The following is a 14,177-nucleotide window of genomic DNA, read 5'->3' on the forward strand; positions in this document are numbered from 1 at the left end:
GCTCGTTCACAGCCACTGTTGTAGATTACAATAGTGACATAAACATTCCTAAAATAAAGATAACGGAGACCCTTTACAGTTAGATACAAAGAAAATGGACATTAACATCAGAAAAATTCAAGTCTTCAGAGCTGACAGTCTTACCTCAGTAGCAGTGCTCTGATTAGCTCCATTTTCCAGCAAATATTTTACAACATCAATGTGATTCTCTTGAGCAGCCATGTATAACGGAGTGAAGCCATTCTGAGGACAAACAGTGAAACAGGCATCTTCAGTCATTTGACAAGTTTAAAGCAGGGAAGAATGCAAGACAAGGAAAGAATGAACACTATGGAGAAAAATTCTGAACTGTTGAAACAAATAACATACCTTCATACTGAAGAAGTCATACCTGCATTTACCATCATAAAATTAGACAAAATCAAAATTAACCAATTCCCACCGAAGATATTTCAAAGAAGGAGCAGAAATGGAGGAAATATCCCCCTCATTTCCTGCCTTCATTTCAGTATCAGAGAGTCACATTTCTTATCACCCAACACTGTGTTAAAACTAAAGATATTTAGTATCTAAATATCTATATAATTCTATAATATATAGAATTCTCATTATATATACTATCTATATAAAGTAATGTTATGTAATATCTCCTATATTTATCAACTCATAAATCATTTAAACAGATGATCATTATCTTGAATATACACATTTCAACACTCTTAAAGGTATAAAATATTACTCATATCAAAATAGGCTGGGAGACATTATAAATCTGACTGAAAATTTAAAAATCTGTATTTCAATGTTCTGACTGAGGTAGCATGATTTATACTGAACCCTCTTTACTTTTTAAAATCTACTCTGAAATTCTACTATTTGTTAATTCTCATATTCATTTACTCAATTATTTACAAAAATCCAAGCACTGGGAGCTGGGCCATTGCTGGGAAATGGTCACAAACAAGACAGACATCCACCCTCCTGGAGAACATACCACAGTAATATGACAATATCATGTAGTCATTGTTTTTCAAAGCATTTACATTTTATAAATGAGTTCGAAACTAAGTTTAAACTGGCAAATTTTCTTTTCATTAGGACCTTTGCAATATGTAATATTTTATTAAGGTAAAAACCCATAAAGCTTTACTTTTAAAAACACATGAAATAATTCATAAACTATCAAAACTCAACATTCTCTCAAAATTATGTCAGAATCTTAAACACAGTTGGTTCCCTTAAAACTTGAATGCATTAATGAGAATAAGTAAACCTACAGATGAAACTTCAGGGAGTTTCAAAAACTTACAAGGAAAGAAAAATAGCTTTTTTGAAAAATTCTTCCGTATACATTCTGTAAGTGTGGAAATGTGATTCAAAATGGTCAAGATACAGCAAAATATAAATACACAAGGGTATAAGTAGAATAGGCTTCTCAGGTGGCTCAGTGGTAAAGAACCCACCTGCCAATGCAGGAGACATGGGTTTGATCCCTGGGTGGAAAGATCCCCTGGAGGAGGGCATGGCAACCCACTCCAGTATTTTTTCCTGGGAAATCCCACGGACAAGAGGAGCCTGGCGGGCCACAGTCCATTCGGTCACAAAGAGTCAGACATGACTGAGCAACTGAGCATGCACACACAGACACAAGTGGAATAAGAAAAGCTATTTAAAATTTGGTTACAAAAGAAAATCTGTAGGTTTCAAATGATGGTGGAAATGTTAAAACAAAGAAGTATTACAACAGGAATGAACTGCCGGTTTTGTAGGATTCAGGAATAACTTGCTAGCTGGAGAGCATATTTTTTAAAAAACACAGAAAACAGGTGAACTCTTGTGTATTTTAAGAACTGAAGAGGTGGCGGAAGGATGGAATTAGAGATTCGGAGGAAGGGAAAGCCAGTGAGGACGGTTACAAACAATGAGTGGGTGTGGATTGGGGCTCTTTCACGACAAGTAAAAGGCAGAGATGCCAAAAGAAAAAAAGAACTTTGAACAGAATAAAATAAGTTGCTTACATGTTTCCCTCGGAACCTTGTATGTGGATCAGGAGAAAGGTAAATAGACTGTGGCTGCCAGATGGCAGGGGGAAGGAGCAATGGGCCATCCTTAGGCTTCTGTCTTGGGTCGTGGACTTTAAAGGGACCTCCTCTAGCTGAGCAGGGTAAGGGATCCAGAGGCTAAGGGGACATGCCCTCTCTGATCCTGCAGCTCCCCTGCCCTCAGATCACACATCAGACATGCTGCCGCCCAGAGTTCCCTCCCGTGCAGCCCCAAGCGTGCTTCAGCGCTGGCTCAGACTTCTTCCTTGGGATCATCCTCTCAAGGGTCCACTGGCAAGCACTCCCTGCAGGGGTTGAAAAGTGGTCCTCAAATATGTCCACATCCTAATCCCCAGAACATGTAAATATTACCTATAATGGCAAAAAGAATCGTGCAGATGTGATTAAGTTAAAGATTCTGGGATGAGGAGATTAACCTGAATTACGAAGGTGGGCTTGATGTAATCAAAAAAGGTTTTTACCATAGGGAGGCAGCAAGTGAGAAAGGAAAGATTTACTCGGAGCATTTAGTAGGAATCAGCCATGCCAGCACCTTGGCATTAACCCTGTAGGAGTGATTTTAAACTTCAGACTTCTAAAATTAAAAAAGAATAATAAAAAAATAAATTGTGGGTTTTTTTTTTTTTTTTACTACAGTTTGACATTTTTCACTGAAGGATGCTTTATAATATTGTGTTGCTTTCCATCATACATCAACATGAATCAGCCTGAGGTATACATATGTCCCATCTCTCTTTAACCTACCTCCCTCCTTCCACCCCATCCCGCCCCTTTAGGTTGTCACAGAGCACTGCTTTTGGCTCACTGAGACATACAGCAAATTCCCACTGGTCATTAATTTTACATACGGTAATGTACATGTTTTTATGCTATTCTCTCCATTCATCGCACCCTCTCCTTCTTATTGTGTCCACAAGTTTCTTCTCTCTGTCTGCAACTCCATTCAGTTCAGTCAGTTCAGTTCAGTCACTCAGCCATGTCTGACTCTTTGCAACCCCATAAATCGCAGCATGCCAGGCCTCCCTGTCCATCACCAACTCCCGGAGTACACCCAAACTCATGTCCATTGAGTCGGTGATGCCATCTAACCATTTCATCCTCTGTCGTCCCCTTCTTCTCTGCCCCCAATCCCCCCCACCCCTAGCATCAGGGTCTTTTCCAATGAGTCAACTCTTTGCTTGAGGTGGCCAAAGTATTGGAGTTTCAGCCATAGCATCATTCCTTCCAATGAATACCCAGGACTGGTCTCTTTTAGGATGGATTGCTTGGATCTCCTTGAAGTCCAAGGGACTATCAAAAGTCTTCTCCAACACCACAGTTCAAAAACATCAATTCTTCAGCGCTCAGCTTTCTTCACAGTCCAGCTCTCATGTCCATACATGACTACTGGAAAAACCATAGCCTTGACTTGACCTTTGTTGGCAAAGTAATATCTCTGCCTTTGAATATGCTGTCTAGGTTGGTCATAACTTTTCTTCCAACGAGTAAGCGTCTTTTAATTTCATGGCTGCAGTCACCATTTGCAGTGATTTTGGAGCCCAAAAAAATAAAGTCTGACACTGTTTCCACTGTTTACCCATCTATTTCCCATGAAGTGATGGGACCAGATGCCATGATCTTCGTTTTCTGAATGTTGAGCTTTAAGCCAACTTTTTCACTCTCCTCTTTCACTTTCATCAAGAGGCTTTTTAGTTCCTCTTCACTTTCTACCATAAGGGTGGTGTCATATGCATATCTGAGGTTTTTGATATTTTCCCTGCAATGTTGATTCCAGCTTGTGCATCCAGCCTAGCGTTTCCCATGACGTACTCTGCATATAAGTTAAATAAGCAGGGTGACAATATACAGCCTTGACATACTCCTTTTCCTACTTGGAGCCAGTCTGTTGTTCCATGTCCAGTTCTAACTGTTGCTTCCTGCCTTGCATATAGGTTTCTCAAGAGGCAGGTCAGGTGGTCTGGTATTCCCATCTATTTCAGAATTGTCCACAGTTGATTGTGATTCACACAGTCAAAGGCTTTGGCAGAGTCAATAAAGCAGAAATAGATGATTTTCAGGAACTCTCTTGCTTTTTTGATGATCCAGCAGATGTTGGCAATTTGATGTCTGGTTCCTCTGCCTTTTCTAAAAGCAGCTCCATTGCTGCCCTGCAAATGGAGAAGGCGATGGCACCCCACTCCACTACTCTTGCCTGGAAAATCCCATGGACGGAGGAGCCTGGTGGGCTGCAGTCCATAGCGTCGCGAAGAGTTGGACACGACTGAGCAATTTCACTTTCACTTTTCAGTTTCATGCATTGGAGAAGGAAATGGCACCCCACTCCAGTGTTCTTGCCTGGAGAATCCCAGGGACGGGGGAGCCTGGTGGGCTGCCGTCTCTGGGGTTGCACGGAGTCTGACACGACTGAAGCGACTTAGCAGCAGCAGCTGCAGCCCTGCAAATAGATTCATCAGCACCATCTTTCTAGACTGTATACACGTGTGTTAATATACGAAAAATGAATTATGTTAAGACACTGAATTTGTGATAACTGTTACAGCAGCAACATGAGTCTAACACACACTTACTAGATGTTTTTGTGAGGAAGGGTGCCAGTAATTGATGAACAGAGCCTGAATGTACAGGCTGGGGTGTCTACACCTTTACACATGATGTTCCTGTGGTATGGATGGAGCCTAGGGTGAGGAAGGGGAAGGAGCCAGAGTCCAGAATCAGTCCCAATCCTGCAAAAAATGAACTCCAGGATTTTTAAGAAGTCTAAATTCAGACTTATCATATTGCTAGAAAGATATATTTATCACTGTAGGAGGATGTGTGTATGTTCAGTTGCTTCGGTCATGTCCAGCTCTTTGCGACCCTATGGACTACAGCCTGCCAGGCTACTCTGTCCATGGGATTCTCCAGGCAAGAATACTGGAGTGGGTTGCCATGTCCTCCTCCAGGGGATCTTCTTGACCCAGGGACTGAACCCGTGTCTCCTGCATCTTCTGCATCACAGGCGGACTCTTTACTGCTGAGCCCCTGGGGAAACCCAATGGAGGTTGATTTGATAGTGTATTAGCTTGATACTTAACTTTTAATTTAAAAATATGCTATGAGTGGACCTCTTTCGCACTCTTGTCCTGGGCCCTGTGACTTTAACGGTAGCTAGAATAATAGACAAGAAAAGGGAAAGTCTAAAAACAGAGAAATATCAATGGTGACAGTGTATAATGTCTAGGGGGGAAGGCAATGATAAATGTCCAGGATCTTAGTTAGGGGGCACCCTGATCACCATTTGCTCTCTGTGCCACAACCTCAGCGTGCAAGGGCTTCCAGCAGAGTGCGGGATGCAGATGTGAAGAACAATGAAAATAAAAATGATTTATTGAACACACGCTACATATCATTCACTGCGAGAAATGCTTTGAATATAAGGCTTCAAATTACTATGACCACATGTCTCAGTTGCCTGGGATGGTCTAAGTTATGAATAATATCTTGGAGTAATTATTAACAGAGTCTCAGTTCAGGTGATAACAGGCCCAACACTATCTTGAATATTTAAAATTGTGCTGTAACACTGGTATTATTATCCCCATTTGCAATAAGGCAGCTGGGGCTCAAGTATTAGGTAACCCTGCCAAAATCTCACAGGTATTACGTGAACTGGAAGCGACAGGGAGGAGGCAGTCCACGGAGAGCCTTCCTCCCTACAAAGGACCCGATCCTGTGGATGTGGGATTCTCAGCCTGGCTGTGTGATAGAATCTCCTGTGAAACTTGTAAGAAAGCCTAGGGACTACCCTGCCTCCCCTGAAGTGGAGTATCCAGATAGGAAATCAACACACATGCATTAAAAAAAAATTTTTTTTTAACTACCTTTAGGACTTTGTTATAGGCAATGCAGAAGAGGACAACGCTTTTGGCAGGGATCACATTTGCATTTTGGAAAGGTCACTCTGGTGACCACAGATGCCTTGGTTTGGGATGGTAGGGGACAGAAATTGAAATATGGGATTAATCAGCTTTTGCAATATTTGAGAAAGTGTATGGAAAAGATGAAGGACACATGAGCTAAGACATCATCTTTGCTAAGAAGGAAGGGGAGCTATTTACTGTTACTAACTGTGTGAACTAAGAAGCAGTAAAGATTTACTACAGGTGCTAAAGATGTTGGAAATTATCCTTCCTTCACTTACTGATGCTATTTAGTAAGAACTAGTCTACCAGACAATATGAAACACATCTCTGGGTAAATGGGAAAGGGCATGACACTTTAACACCACTGTCAGTTTTATAGGGAAGCTTTTATCTTCCTACATTGACAGGTCCTCAACACAGGATTATTGGCTCCTGCGTCCGTGTATACAAGTACTTTCCAATAAATTATGTCTCCATGTTTTTCTGTAACAGTCTGACTGCATGTAGGCATCAAAGTATACATTTGATATTTACTCCTTGTTGATATCAAAGTCACAGGGACTTCCCTGATGGTCCAGTGGTTAAAACTGCACGTTCCCAATACAGGGGGCCCTGGGTTCAATCCCTGGTCAGGGAACTAGATCCCACGGGCCACAACTAAAGATTCTGCATGCTGCAACTAAGACCTGGCACAGATAAAGAAACAAATACATATGGGTTCAATCTCTGGTCAGGGAACTAGATCCCACAGGCCACAACTAAAGATTCTGCATGCTGCAACTAAGACCTGGCACAGATGAAGAAATCAATACATATTTTAAAATAAATAAATACAATAAGTTAAATATTTGTTGTCAGAGTAATTCCAAGGTGACCAACAGAAGCCTCTACCAACTAGTTATTAAATATTTTGAATGCTGTTCCTCTCCATAGCAATTATTAATTATTTGCCATTCATTTATATTTATTCACTAAACAAAACTGTGTTTGGTGACTTCACTGCCAGGCATTGTGCTCAGCTCCAGTGATTCAGAAATGAAAGCTCCCTGTTTATGAGGAGCTTATGGTTCAGAGGCTAAGATGGACAAGTAAGCAAACTACAGTATTACAATTCAGCGAGCACATATCTAGTTAAGTTTCTTTAAAAAAAAATTATGTGTTGGATACAAGGAGAACATAAAGGGACATAGAACTCAACGGAATAAAAAAATTATATCTGAAGGAAACCCTGGGAGTGATACTTGGAAGAACTTGGGAGTGATTTGGCTTGAGCTAAGCTAAAAAACACAGAATTTAGGCACAGAGGTAGGGAAGGTTTTCCAAACAGAGGAAAGCCCATGAGAAGAGAAAATCCTGACCGTATAGGGATTTCCAGAAAATTCACTGTGACAAGTAAGGAGAACAGGCTGAGACGGCCAGGGATCAGCACCCATCCCTCACACAAAGGCATCTGAATTTTATTCTAAAGTCTTGGGAGTCACTGAAGGGTTTTAGGGCTTCCTAGGAGAAGGCAATGGCACCCCACTCCAGTACTCTTGGAAAATCCCATGGATGGAGGAGCCTGGTAGGCCGCAGTCCATGGGGTCGCTAAGAGTTGGACACGACTGAGTGACGTCACTTTCACTTTTCATTTTCATGCATTGGAGAAGGCAATGGCAACCCACTCCCGTGTTCTTGCCTGGAGAATCCCAGGGACGGGGGAGCCTGGTGGGCTGCCGTCTATGGGGTCGCACAGAGTCGGACACGACTGAAGCGACTTAGCAGCAGCAGCAGCAGCAGGTGGCGCTGGTAGTAAAGAATCTGCTTGCCAGTGCAGGAGACATTAAGAGACTCATGTTTGATCCCTGGCTTGGGAAAATCCCCTGGAGGAGAGCATGGCAAACCATTCTAGTAATCCTGCCTGGAGAATCCCACAGACAGAGGAGGCTGGCGGGCTACAGTCCATAAGGTCACACAGATTCGAACATGAATGAAGTGACTTCGCATGCACACACAAAGGGTTTTAAACAGGGGTTTGACATATTCATATTTGCATTTTAAAGAGATAACGTTGCCAGAATGGGGAGGATGAATTAGAAAATGGTCAGAGAATAGTCTGGAAGAGTAGAAAGAAGATTTTTGTAATAATTCAGATGCGAAATGAGGATTAGAAATATTTAATATGATTTGGGGATTTTGAACTGTCATTAACTATTTATATGCTACTTAAAGATTGGAAGTGCTTTCAGTCTGCATAATTTATTAGTCATTATAACATTTCTCAGATTTATTGAAAAGTTAAAAGACTTTTCTTCAAATCCAGAAATTATATTTTGGAGAATTCAAACACTTGCAATATTACCAAAAATATTTTTCCTACTTTCATTAGTGATATAGCTATGAACCAGTAATGAGGGTTTAGTTATTGGAGAGAAATTTTTTTGGTAATTGGATTATTTTGGAAAATTGAATGAACATGAGCTAATAATTTTCCTATCAAATACAGATTTATTGCAGTTTTCGGAACATTTTACTGCAATTAATCTATTGCTATGTATATGTCATTTCAAAGAAATTATATAGCAACAGATAATGTGAGTATGAAAAGTAATGAATGGATCAGAATCAAAGTTTTAGATAAGGACCAAAACTCTAAGAACTATCATTATCACCAATTTTTAACAAATCTTAACTTTTCAGACTTAATTGTGCCAGAACATATAACCTTATTCTTCTATTACACAAATTAAGATTTATCAGTTGGATTATTTGAAATGGTTGATCATACCAAATCACTTTCATCTTAACATAAGAGTCAATGTTACCATTCAATTCAATAGGTATTTTTTAAAATTAGATAAAATTGACATATTATATTAGTTTCAGGTGCATAACATAAGGACTTACAGGTTATACATATTGAGAAGTGATTAACAAAGTAAGTCCAGTTATCTTCTAAGATCGTAATTTTTATAATAATGAAAACTTCAAAAAAAGGTCTTTTTTAACAGCACCAGATTTGTTCTAAAGTTTTTCACTTTAGCACTGGAATAGCTGCTTTGAGAGCAACAATTATGAATATAATATTGTTCCTGCCCTCAAGAACAGAAAATGCAACAGAATTCATTGATTACTACACATATACAGAATCATAGCACAAGACATTATAATTGCCAAAAGAGAAACATGAATAAAATGCTTTCAGGGCACTAAAGAGTGAGCAATTAACATGGAAAAATGGCATCATTGGCCTAAGCACACAGATCTGAGAGGAAATTAGGAACTAATGAAATCAAGAGGGTAGATCTAGAGAAAATGAAACATTCTTTGCAGCTCTTTTTTTCTTGTTTCATTTTCTCTATCTCTCAAGAGATGTGATTTTTGTGTGAAAACTCAAAAGATTCTTACAGGTCTAAAAATTAAAAGAAAAAATTCAAAGATCTCTTAGGCTTCTAACAGAAAACTGCAATTCACATTTAGCATATTACTACCCAGCTAAAGATATACTTTAGGTAATTTTATATATCAAGAGTGAGCTAAAAGAGTAGAAAATTATTATGGAAATTTCAAATGATGTACAAATTAATTTCCTTATAACTGCTCGTTATCATTTTATTTGTTCTTAATTTCAGTTCTATGCTACTAAAATTAAGTATATTTCAATGAGTTAAAAAACTGCCCTATATTTCTAGATTAAGATGTTCTATCTAAAAGGAGATTCATCATTTTACAATTGAGGAAATTTTAACCCAGAGACTGAGTGAACTTTCAAGTGGACAGGGCAGCAAAAGAGGTTAAGCAGAGACCAGAAGGTTTGCTGTTGTTTAGTTGATAAGTCATATCCAACTGTGATCCCAAGGACTGTAGCCCACCAGGCTCCTCTGTGCATGAGATTTCCCAGACAAGAATACTGGAGTGGGTTGCCGTTCCCTTCTCCAGGGGATCTTCCCAACCCAGGGATCGAACCCGCATCCCCTGCATTGGCAGGAAGATTCTCTACCACTGAGCCACCTGGGAAGCCTGGAACAGGTCAGTTGGAAATAAATGGCACAGCAGGGGCAAAGATGCTCAGGATCTGTAACCCTTGCCTTCTCATCTTTCAAGCCCTGATACAAGTGTCACTTTCCCTGGGAGGCCTCATCCACACACATAACAATGCTTAACAATGGATGAATCAATAAAGTGGACTAGGACCCAAGATTTGTTTATGTCTGTCCTGGTTTTAGAATACGTCTGCCTGTTCTTTTCCCATAAAGTTTATTACAAATATTGAGTAGAGCTCCCCATGCTGTAAAGTAGGTTCTTACTGATTATCTATTTTATACATAGTGGTGTGTATATGAAAATCCCCAAGAAGAATAGACTTTGGTTTATGTATAACTGAATCACTTTGCTGTACACCTGAAACTAACACAGCACTGTAAATCAATCAACTATTCGCCAATATAAAATAAAAATTTACCAAAAAAGAGCACTGCATATGTCTAAAAGCTCAAATCTTATGTACATATCATGGCAGAATTCTGGAAAAGAACTGTGTTGTTGGCAATGGTATCTAAAATAAAACTATAAGTAAAAATTTTAAATTCATACACAAAAATAAAACAAAACGTGTCTGCAAATTCTTTGACACTCCTCCCTTCAAAAGGTGGAGCATAATTCTCGTTCCCTCAAGGGTGGGCCAACTTAATACTTTGTTTCCAATGCACTGATTAGGGTGGAACTGACATGTGTGACCCCTGGGGCCCCAGTTTAAAGTCCCTGTCCTGTTACCAGGTCTCTCTTGGGTTGTCTGCGCTGAAGGAAATGAGCTGCCATGTCATGTTAACATTCAAACAGCCAGTGGAGAGACTCACAAGAGAAAGAACTGAAACTTCTCACCAACAATCAGCACCGCCTTGTCAACCATGTGATGATAGAGAGCTTTCTGGGGAGTGAATCCTCCAGCCTCAGGAAAGCCCTGGTCAGCCTCTTCTCTACAGCCTCCTAAGAGACTCTGAGCCATAATTCACCGTGAAGCTACTAATGAATTCCTGATTCACATATACGGTAATGATAACATGTGTTTGTTACTGTTTTAGGCCACTACGTTTTGGGATAATTTGTTACATAGCTATAACTAACTGACACATGTCCAACAAAGCCATACGTGATCGGGCCGTGGTCTACCTTGCGGACCACGGCTCTTTCCACTCTCACTCTAAACTATCCCCTTTCTGTTTACAAAAGAAATTCAGATCCTAATTTTTTTTTTTCAAATTTTCGAATCATACAACTTTCTTCAAATGCTATCTAACCTAAAAATTTTGAAAATAAAATATTAAATAAACGGGGTCCTCTGTTTGATGTTGAGAGAGTTACAACTGTTCAACGTCTTCCTTATTTGCAGACTACTAGGACAATCGTTTATAAACTGTTGTGTTCCCAGGAGGTATATCAGGGTTCCTCCTAGTAGAATAGTGAGTTTTATGAGTTATCACTGTTTGAACAAAGACAGAGCAGCATAATTTCATAGTCGTGTTACTTTTCCTTTAGTATTTTGCATTTAAAAATGATATGGTCTTCGCAATAAGAAGAAGAAATGAGTGAAGTAGGCAGTTTGCATATATTTGCTTAGATGGAGCAATCTGTATTTCAGAGAGTTTGAAACCTGCAGCTTTAAATATTTATAATACTCTTAATTCCCTGTGTCATTTGCCAGTGGATAAAAACATTACATATATTCTCCATATCTACTGGAAAACTCATCAACAAGTTACACAATCAGTTCTAAAAGCAGAAAATGGTAATAGGTATAAATAGCTCTGAGCTTCCCAGGTAGCGCTAGTGGTAAAGAATCCACCTGTCAATGCAGGAGACATCAGAGTCGGCAGACCTGGGTTCTATCGCTGGGTAGGGAAGATCCCCTGGAGAAGGAACTGACAACACACTGCTGTATTCTTGCTTGGAAAATTCCAAAGACAGAGGAGCCTGGTGGGCTCCAGTCCATGGGGCCACAAAGAGTCGGACACGACAGCACATAAATAACTCTGGGTTTGAACTCAGCAAAAGTAGAATTTCCTTTTCAATGAAACCTTCTGTTTTTTGCAGGAAGGTCACTATCAAGATTTAGCTTTTTCACAGAGCAGAATTCTTCAGCAGCCTCAGCTATGACGTGCTCCGAGGCTGTTTGTCATATACCAGTTAGCACTGGTTAGGAATTACTCCTCTAGTTTCTATTTCAAATACTATGTATCATCTTATTCTGAATTAGCATTGTGAGGGATAAGGTTAGAAAGCATCCCCAAATTATCACATAGCTTTAAAGTCAGGATGATTCAAATTATTTGCCTAAATACACCGTAAATGCACAGCTGCAAAGGATGCAAAAAGCCAATGAGTACTAATTGCAGTCACAAAAATGAAGGCTACTTTGTGTACTTCGGGAGTGTGCTTACGGCAAAAGAACAAAAGATACAATTATACACTTCCTTAGTAGTTAAGAAGGCATTTTATTAATTAAAATGTCATATAAATTTTCTCAGATAATCTAAACATGCCAGTTCCTTACAATGGTTAGGATATTATCTGTTATAACCATCTTTTCTCCAAAGGTCTCTTTAAAGGATTATAGCTAAACTATTACATGACACTAAAATGATCAATACTAAATTTTTCTAGGAAGGTTAAACTTTATGAAGTGTTTGCTATGTCATCGTGTTTCATCCCCACCCTATATTATTAACGTCATTTAAGACGATGGCTGGGGCGTCCTTGCTGTTCAAGTGGTTAAGAATCTGCCTTGCACTGAAGGGGACACAGGTTTGATCCCGAGCCAGGGAACTAAGATCCCACACGCGTTGGAGCCACTAAGCCTGAGCCGCACAACTAGAAAGTCTGTGTACTGCAACAGAAGATCCGACATGATGCAACACTGATACCACATGCTGCCAAATAAATAAATATTAAAAAAATAAAAAGAAGATAATAGTTCACAGTCATTCACCCAAGGGCACACCACAAGTGGTACGATCAGGGTCTGAAGCCTGAATGACTCCAAATGCAGCGCTCCCTCCTCTCCCCTCAGCTGTCCCCCTCAACCAGAATTCCATCGCCTCAGAGAACAGACTTCTCTCTAGTAATCGGACAACGAGCTTTCTCTTAGACTCTTCACTAGAGGTGACAGCATTAGAAATGCTGCCTTGCTTGATGAAGAATGTCCAAGTGCACTCTTAGGCATAAGAATTCTTCCAGGCTTTGTTTCCAGTGACTAAGAAATTTAAGGTAGGGGTCGTGAGGAGAGAGAAGGCTATATACTTCATATTTGCTATTTAACCCTAACAGTGGAGTGAAATAAGTCATATATCTCTATATGACTCAAATTAAGTAACATTCACAGGGATTAAGGAGCATGACTAGGGATTTCCCTGGTGGTCCAGTGAATAAGGCTTCGCCTTCCAATGCAGGGGTTGTGGGTTCAATCCCTGGTTTAGGAGCTAAGATCCTACACGCCTCATGGCCAAAAAAAAAAAAAAAACCACAACAACAAAAAACAGAAGCAATACTGTAACAAATTCAATACAGACTTTTAAAATAGTTACATCAAAAAAAAAAACTTAAAATAAAAAAGAAGTGTGCCTAAATTTTCACACCATTACAACATAGAGCTGGGATTTGAACCAACATATAACTAATTCTAGAGCTCATGTTCTTCCTACACTAATCTGCCATGTGTTTTAGCAGCAAATTTGACAGACAGTATTTTATCACATATTTCAAGTTACTCCAGTGCACCTTATACATCAACCTGAACCAATTTCTTTAAAACTATTTTCAACACTTTCCTGCACTGACTGTCATCTTACTGACCATAATCAAAGACCACGGCTAAGGACAAAGACCGTTTCTATCCTCACCCACTATCATATTAAGAACAAACTTTCAATGCGTAATAGAGTGTCATTCCAAACCAGCCTCTCATCAGCATTTCTACACTCACCAAGCTCAACTGTACCTTCCGCCATTGTTGTAATTAATCTTCCCATGTGGAAAGCCTTCTGTTTCAGTTTCCCCTCGGCAGACCTTAGCTCCTTCTCAATGCTGGGCTCAATCCTCTGAGAACTTTTCATTAACAGAATTTAGCCAATTTCAACCTTCCTCTCTATGTGGTTGTGTTAGTCGCTCAGTTGTGTCCGACTCGTTCTGACCTCATGGGCTGTAGCCCACCAGGCTCCTCTGTCCATGGGATTCTCCT

General features: G+C 39.8%; 1 protein-coding gene across 1 annotated transcript in view; it reads right to left on the reverse strand.

Moving 5' to 3' along the window:
* Window positions 1–14,177, reverse strand: part of ANK2 (ankyrin 2) — a 251,070-nt gene that overhangs the window by 144,403 nt on the left and 92,490 nt on the right. The window contains exon 5 of the mRNA XM_052641694.1: window positions 145–243. Coding sequence (XP_052497654.1) covers window positions 145–243 — 99 coding nt within the window. The remainder of the gene's footprint in view (window positions 1–144; window positions 244–14,177) is intronic.

Source organism: Budorcas taxicolor, chromosome 6, assembly GCF_023091745.1.
Source record: "Budorcas taxicolor isolate Tak-1 chromosome 6, Takin1.1, whole genome shotgun sequence".
Classification (NCBI taxonomy): domain Eukaryota; kingdom Metazoa; phylum Chordata; class Mammalia; order Artiodactyla; family Bovidae; genus Budorcas; species Budorcas taxicolor.